Source organism: Musca autumnalis, unplaced genomic scaffold (genome assembly GCF_047663935.1).
Source record: "Musca autumnalis isolate F117 unplaced genomic scaffold, ASM4766393v1 scaffold_3, whole genome shotgun sequence".
NCBI lineage: Eukaryota > Metazoa > Arthropoda > Insecta > Diptera > Muscidae > Musca > Musca autumnalis.
In genome coordinates, this window is record NW_027411866.1 from 58,267,418 (window position 1) to 58,275,610 (window position 8,193).

The 8,193-nt window shown below is 32.4% G+C and overlaps 1 protein-coding gene across 1 annotated transcript; it reads left to right on the top strand.

Moving 5' to 3' along the window:
* Positions 1 to 502: 502 nt before the first annotated feature.
* Rbf (Retinoblastoma-family protein) lies at positions 503 to 6,520 on the top strand. Its single transcript, XM_073978894.1, has 15 exons — positions 503 to 957; positions 1,021 to 1,160; positions 1,220 to 1,408; positions 1,478 to 1,820; positions 1,885 to 2,035; positions 2,104 to 2,138; positions 2,197 to 2,348; positions 2,436 to 2,968; positions 3,026 to 3,124; positions 3,181 to 3,269; positions 3,329 to 3,505; positions 3,564 to 3,681; positions 3,763 to 3,854; positions 5,689 to 5,856; positions 5,917 to 6,520. The coding sequence occupies exons 1-15, from the start codon at positions 814 to 816 to the stop codon at positions 6,079 to 6,081; spliced, it is 2,595 nt and encodes an 864-aa protein (XP_073834995.1). The 5' UTR covers positions 503 to 813; the 3' UTR covers positions 6,082 to 6,520.
* Positions 6,521 to 8,193: the final 1,673 nt, after the last annotated feature.

Genomic DNA, 8,193 nt, shown 5'->3' on the forward strand with positions numbered 1-8,193 from the left:
AAACTTTTTTGCTGGGTATATATATATATATATATATATATAAAATCACTTGATTTTACTTTTAGAGCAAACTCGTACTCTATTTCGAGCATTTCCCACTCTTTTTCGTATATTCAAGTGCTCGTACTCGCAAACACTTTCCACACGCGAGTTAAATCTAGCAAGTCTGAAATATGATTCGCAAGTAATGAGTAAAAATAGAGTATACTCGACTTATTTTTTCTACTCGCCCTCCCGCTCGAATGCGAGCGAGTATTTCGAAGCTCTGTAGTGGAATTCTGTAACTCATTTTTATTATGTATACTTCAAATAAATCCTCAAAAAGAAGGTTAGCCCAACAAAAAAGCTTATAATATAAACAGGTTTTAAACGGGTTATGTTGGTATGAAGCATGTACCATGTGAGCGAACAACGTAATTTAAGCACCGTCATAAAATGAATGCATGTTTTTTAATTTATTTGTTGGTTCGAAAATATTTACCAGATAAACTGTATATTAGATGTCATTCAAGGCCGAAAATCGTAAACTATCGATAACAATTTGATTGAAAATCGATTTTAGATCCCTAAAGTCGCGCCTTTTTTCTTTGTGACATTTGTTTTTTTTTTCGTGTAAATTTGTGTATTTCGACAGAAATATATAACTTTACATTATTCCCCAGCAGGCGTTTAAAGCTGTACGGGATTAGGGAAACTACTATAAGCTTGCTGTAAATGTGAGGTGCAAACTAAAACTGTATTCGGAACAGAGTACAAGTGAATACAACAAATAACAGTGCAACCGGGGACACCCAAACAGTGACAACAAACATAATGACCCAATCTCGAGAAGATGGCTCTTCCGATTCAATACGATCCAGATACGAAGAATTATGCAGGGAGCTTAACATGGATAGAGAAACTGAGGAACTATCTTGGAATAAATTTATGGACATTTCGCAAAGATTTTCGTTAGAGGTATGAGGTTGACTGCAATTACGCACAATTAATTTGAGAAGAACTTTTTGGGTTTCTTTTTAGGGAGAAACTCTCCATTGGTTTTGTTGTGCTCTTTATGCGGCTTGCCGTGGATCATATACCCCGACTGTAGGTGGTACCAACGATGTCGTATTGGGCAATTGTATATCTGTTGTTAAGTTGCTACGTAGTTGCAATATGAGGTACGTAAGATGGCGAAATTGTTTGCATGTAAAACAAAAAATTACCAATGATTTTTCAGCATTCACGAATTCACATCCAAAATGAGAAAGTGGCATGAAATGGCAAAACTTCCAGAATCATTTTTGAACCAGATTAATAAAATGGAACGTTGCTATAGCATAACATCGAATGTTTTTATTCGCTACGCTGATATATTTGAGCAGCTATTTGTACCCCCACCTAATGAAAAGAAGAATTGCAAGTTTAGGTAAAATTTTAGTTAAAATTTTTCGATTGAGCTCATATTTATTTATGTATGTCTTCTGTGCGTTTGCAGGTCTGCCAAATGTCCCTATGGAAAGCTTTTTGAAATATGTTGGTGTCTATATCTTTGTGCAAAAAATCAAAATAAGGTTACGGACATAGTCATGTCGTTTCATCTATTGATCTGGTGTATAGACTTGGTCTATAGAAATGTTTTGAATGAAAATCCCGATCTCATAAACCCAAAGTTTGTAGGCGTACCCCCAAAATGGGGTAAACCTGATTTTGATATTAGAATCTTGAAAGACTATTGCATTATCGAACCACTTTGCAATATGACGAATGCATCGCCGCTTGATGCCAAAAATATGAAGGACACATTTAAGGGAATCATAAAGACGTTCCTGAATGCTAATGTTTGTAAAAATGAAATATCTTGAGGCTTTAGCATTTTTGTATAATAGTAAATTTTTTATTTAGACATTGTATGGCACCGAAGATACTTTGATCGCCAATGCAAATTTTGAACGGAATTTAAGATCCTTAAAGGGTGCATATGAACTTTATGTTTTAAATATGGCCGAATTAGATGAACGAATATTACTCGACTATCGCAAAATTAACAGTTCACGTAAGTTGTAATAACTACACTTATCTAAAATAGGTATAAACTTAAGCTGTTCATTTTTATTTTGATAGATGATTCGTCTGGAATAAAAATTGATTTACATCCGGTAGGATTTGCAATATTAAATATTTGAGACAATTCTAATTTAATATGGTTCTGTTTAGGATATCAAGTCGTTGATGCCAAATACTCCCTATACCCGTAAGGAGAGTCTTCCATGCAAAGATGGTGTATTTGATCCCGTGGCAAATGCCACAAATAATGTTAAAAAATTACGTGAAATTTCCCATATTACGGAGCCATCTGAATTTATAAGGTATGTCTAGTATATTAACTTGTTTTTATCTACATTACTTATATTTGTTTTTGTAAATATTTTATGATTATTTTTTAAATTTTCTAGAAAATCAACTAGCGAGGAAGTTTTAAAGAAAATTCACGACAAAATAAACTATATGTCTACCATTTTAAATAACAAATTTCCCAACAAAGAAGAATCTGTTAATAAATTTCAATTGGCGAAGTCGCTGTATTACTATTTGCTAGACAAAATACTTCACTTCGAAGTCCGACAAAAGCCTATCGATCTCAATATTCTTTTTCAAAAAGATAGCTTTAATACAACTCTTATTGCATGCAGCGTCGAAATTGTTCTTGATGCATATGCTTCCCCACTAAAGTTTCCATGGATTTTGGAATGTTTTGGTATTAACGCATTTGAGTTTTACAAATTAATAGAGATTATAGTCCGAAGTCACGATAATATTCTCAATAGGGAGCTCATTAAACATTTGAATTTAATAGAGGAAACGTGTCTGGAAAGTCTAGCTTGGAAAAAGAACTCTCCTCTATGGGAGTTGATAAAGAAGGAACCAATTCCATTGCCAACTTGGTCCGAAGTTAAAGTTGGCCGTATAGACAGCACAGAGCCACAATGTAAGTAATACCATAATTCTATTTTTTCTCTTTCCAATAAAACTTATTTTCTTATAGTACAATCGCCAATGAATTCCGCCTTTGATACCTTTAGTACATCTAGTACACCTATAGTTAATGAATCTGTCAGAAGAGACCTATTTAATACTCCTAGAGGTAATGTAAAAATGAAAACTTTTTTGGTAAAAACATTCATATGTCATATATTGCAGACACAGCATCGGTAAATCGGACAAATGATCTTAGTAGACAATTAAATGTTCCGAAACGTTCAACTCCTCTGAAACTATTCCTCAGAAAGGTATACAAAAGCAAAATAATTATCATTATAAAAATAAATAAAAATAACAAATATTTTAGTTTTATAAACTTGCTTGGCTGCGCATAAAAGAATTATGCAAAGACTTGGACCTTGACGAAGATATGATACAAAAGATATGGACACTTTTTGAATATTCAATAACTCAGAAAACTGAATTAATGCAGGACAGACATTTAGATCAAATTTTTATGTGTGCAATATATTTATATATAAAGGTAAATTACAAACATTATATTTATTTGTCACGGTACTTACTTTATATTCCGATTTTAGGTCGGTGAAGTTAGTGGAAAACTTTTCAGAGACATAATGAAATTTTATAGAAAGCAGCCACAAGCTACTAGCAGTATATATAGAGGAGTGTTAATTAAAACAGAAAATGGGGAGCAAAGTAAGTCGTAATCTTTTAATTTCTGTATACAAATTATAACAACATTACATACATTTTTATGCGATTACACATTGAATGTAGCTTTTGGAGATATTATTAAATTCTACAATGAAATTTACATGCAAAAGATGACCCCATATGCATGGAATTTTAGTAAAAGACAGGAAAGACCAGTAAGTATTATTTTGTATTATTATCAGGATTTATTTGCTAAATACTACCAGATTTACCATACAAAAATAAATCCTCGTATTGAGTGGATTTGTTTTAAATCAGGCATAAATCCTCGTATACAACTCTGTTTTTTTGCAACATTTTGCTAGAAAATACAAAAAGTTGCACGTTGGCACAAGAAACAAGGTAGATGCATCGGTGAATTGCTTCAACAAAAATAATTTACAATGTCAAAATTTGTAAACAAGGCGAACAAATTAAATTTGCTTTGATACAACCAAGACTAATATTTACGATGTCAATTCCATTGCTCAAACGTCAAATGAAATCTAATCGATTTCAGATGAGTTTTCATTTGACGTATACGCAAAGGAATTGACAGTTGAAATCGAGTGGATTTCGTAAATGTAAACATAGCATTAGCCTTAGTAGCATAATGTGCTAGAATTTTCAATATTTAACAATAAATTTGTAATTTGCCGTATGTTTTTTGAGACGAATTCAATTTACAACAACTTTTTTGACGTTTCAAATTCGATCGGATGGACTGATGCATCTACCTTGGTAATTGTGCTAAGAACAAAACTAAGCTGAGTGCCATTTAAATCGTCCAAAGGTATATACAGTTAGGCAAGAAAAGTATTGCAAAAACCAAAATTGTAGAAAATTTCACATTAATTGTTCGTTTATGGCAACAAATTATGTAAAAACTATACGGTTTTTTGTGCAAATATCTTGCTATAGGTCCTTACAACAATATTCCGACTTATAACAAATACGGTCAAAAATAAGAATTAACTACTACTTGGGGGTGACAATAAAAGTATTGCAAAGGGAAAATCAGTACTATAAAACTATAAAATTTCTGCGGTCATTATGCATTTTTATGACTTTTGCGGCTAATAATAGAATAACAGTATTGAATGTAATAAAGTTCAGTGATAAAAAATGCCGTCCTGGAGGGTAAAAAACGCATGGGACCATATTAACAATAAACCATGACGAATAGGCCACAGGCAAGTAGGCAAAGAATGAATATTTGACTCAATATGTATTGTAGGATAATGGAACAATGCAAAACAGTCCGATTTTGGCTTAGTCTGAAAGTCAGAAAAATCGATCCCGAATGCTCAAACAAAGTCAACTACCACCATTGCAAAGACCAGATAATTACATGTTAATCTTATTTGTGTAAATTGCCGATGTAATATAACAAAACTAAACTCTTAAATGCATCGGACCAACATCCTGATATCAACCCTCATAAAATGTTTGGGTCCAATTTAACAAAAGGCTCCAAAAACATCCTGCAACGAAGGATCAAGATTTACTAAAAATTGGGAACCAGTATCCTTAGAGTGGAACATACCGAGCCTTATTTGTTGGTTTAACTAAGCTCATTAATGCTCAAATGAATGTCCAAAGTGGATACGCAACTCCTTAAAGAACACATCTTTGGTAATTCTCGAAGAAACCATCGATTTGGTAATTTTTGCAATACTTTTATTGTCACCCCCAAATAGTAGTTAATTCTTATTTTTGACCGTATTTGTTATAAATCGCAAATAACCTTTGCATGTTTTGACGGAATATTGTTGTTAGGACCTATAGCAAGAAATTTGCACAAAAAACCGTATAGTTTTTACATAACTTGTTGCCATAAACTAACAAGAAATATGAAATTTTCTACAATTTTGGTTTTTGCAATACATTTCTTGCCTAACTGTATATCTAAATGGAATGAGATTTGTACTGGATTTATTAAATCCAGTTGAGGATTTATGGCTAGTCTAAATGAGCTATTAGATTTAACCCATGTTTTGCCTTTTTTAGGATAGTGACCTTCTACTATCGCCACACCCAACTGAAAAACAGACATTTCCGCGACAGCTTTCTAGTAACCACTACTTTTATGTACACTCTATGGACAAAAATGATATTGACAAGTACACGGCATCACCAAATCAATTGACATTTGAGTTTTGTCGCAGTCCCGGAAAGGTAAAATTTTGAACAAATAATCTTTTGGCCAAAAAAATTAAAAAAATCATATTTCTTAAGGATCTCGAAAAAATAAACGCAATTATTAGCAGCAAAGGCAAGAGAAATTTTCCCTTTGGCCTAAATGATTCTACAAATGATGCCGACAGAAAACGAGCTAGAGGAGGATCGGGAAATCAAGTACTTCTTAAGATGATAAAAGATCGCCAACAAGAACATAAATAATTATACAGACATAATTTAATTTATTATAGGACAAACAATAACGAAAATATTAATGTCTATATTTAGTTTTCATAACTTAAGAAGATAGAACTACATGAAAAACAAATAATACTATAATGAAGTAATCTGTACATATAATACATTAATTAGAAACCATTAATTTTTAACAAAATTTAATCAAAAATGAGAATTTCTAAGAAAAATTGTCATCGTGAATTGTTTGAACTCATAAATTATAATTTTGTACTATTTTTAATTTATGATGTGTTATTTTAATTATATCCCTTGATAAGTAATTCAAATTGTATTTAATTTGATATATTAATATATATAACATAACTATACGGTATACATATTTGAATTAACAACTCGTTGTTTTAGAATGAATTCCAATAAATATGTACTTGTACATACTTAAATATACAGTTTATTAACAAAATTTTAGTTTAAAAATTTAATTTTCTTTTGCATTGTTCGAGAACCTGTAGGAAACAAAACATTTTTACGACGATAAAAAAATTTTCGAAGAAATAGTAAAAATTAGTTCTTGCATTCTGGAAAATAACAATAACAACCTAGTCAGGGGTAACATTCTTAATGTGATGCGAGGGCTTAAAGCCAATTTTCTTCATTTAAAACATATCCTTTGCTTACTATGAAGAAAATTGTGAACGAACAAACCCAGAAAACCTGAGGAAAATTACTCACTATTGTATTAGAAGTTTGACTTGGCAGCGCTAGCTAGAGCGACGAATTCCGCGCGGAAAATATAAAGAAATGTCCCAATAAAATGCGCATCGTTTAGTTATCTTTGACTGCTGAAAGAAAGCGCATCGCAATCGCTGATAGAAAGCGTGTCGAAACCGCAGAAAGAAGGCACATCGAAAGCGCATAAGAAGGAACGGTCCCGAAGAGCACCCATAACACCCCTTATATTCTCAGAATTTAAAACAAATTTGAATTTGAGTTGAAATGTATTGAGACTTTTAACGAATCATTAAAGGGATTACAAACATAATTTGGAAATATTTGAAACTATAGTGTATTATTTTAATAACAGTAAAGGGATTCAACTCGTATTTTTAGTAATAAAGTGTACAATATTTAATGGTTAACATGAGAGATACCACGCTTGCTCATAGCGTTAACAGAATTTAGAACAAAAAATTTGTTTATTTCAATACAAAAGGAACAAAAAGATTACATAAACTGGCTGAACCCGGTGCGCTTTGCTGCCCCGACTACGATAAAATATAATGGAATGCCAGAATTATTTTAACGTTTTTAATATTTTAACAAATAAATATAGGAGATATGAAGGCGTTATATACCTATTCAGGGTTGTTATGGAGCTACTATGGTATTTTTGTATGTTTCAGGAGGTAACACTCCCCGAAAGCTTTTCCGCCTATAAGTATTCCTAATGATTTAGATACATCATAATAAAACATAAATCCTAAGAAGTCTCTCAAAGACATGATACTTAGTAGTTGTAGCCTTGGTCAATTCCTTCCCGAATATAAATACTTCTGTAAATAATGATGACTTTTACTGACTGCTAAGTCTTCACATTCACATTTTGTGCATATAATACAGAAAATCAGCCGAAAATATATATGGGAATTACATTCTAATCTGAACCGATTTCGGTATAATTTGTCCCATTTATTTCTAGAACGAATTGCGTCACGCTTTCCAAATTTCAGTGAAATTGGACATATGTAGTGTGTCCAAATATGAACCGGTCTCGATATAATTTGGCACATTTATATTTGGAACAAATTCCGTCAGACATCCCAAATTTCAGCGACATTGGACACATATAGCGTGTTTAGAGCATCAAATCCAGAAAATCGGCCTAAAATATAGATAGGAACAATATCCAAATCTGAACCGATTTCGATATGATTTGGCACATTTATGTCTAGACCAAATCCCGTTACGCATTCCAAATTTCACCGAAATTGGTCATAAATAGTGAGTGCAATCCCACGGCAGCGGGTTCTTACATACCGGATTGAACCGAAACCAAAAGTGTTTCGGCCAGCGGCTGCCAACCCAGCATTATATGCTGCTACAACAACAACATAAATAGTGAGTTTGGTTCATAAA

Excerpts from the sequence above, each read along its gene's own strand:
- Rbf (XM_073978894.1), top strand. The coding sequence starts at position 814 with ATGACCCAATCTCGAGAAGATGGCTCTTCCGATTCAATACGATCCAGA. Across the intron at positions 1,409-1,477 it reads AAGAAGAATTGCAAGTTTAG|GTCTGCCAAATGTCCCTATG; the intron begins GTAAAATTTTAG and ends GTGCGTTTGCAG. Across the intron at positions 2,139-2,196 it reads TAAAAATTGATTTACATCCG|GATATCAAGTCGTTGATGCC; the intron begins GTAGGATTTGCA and ends GGTTCTGTTTAG.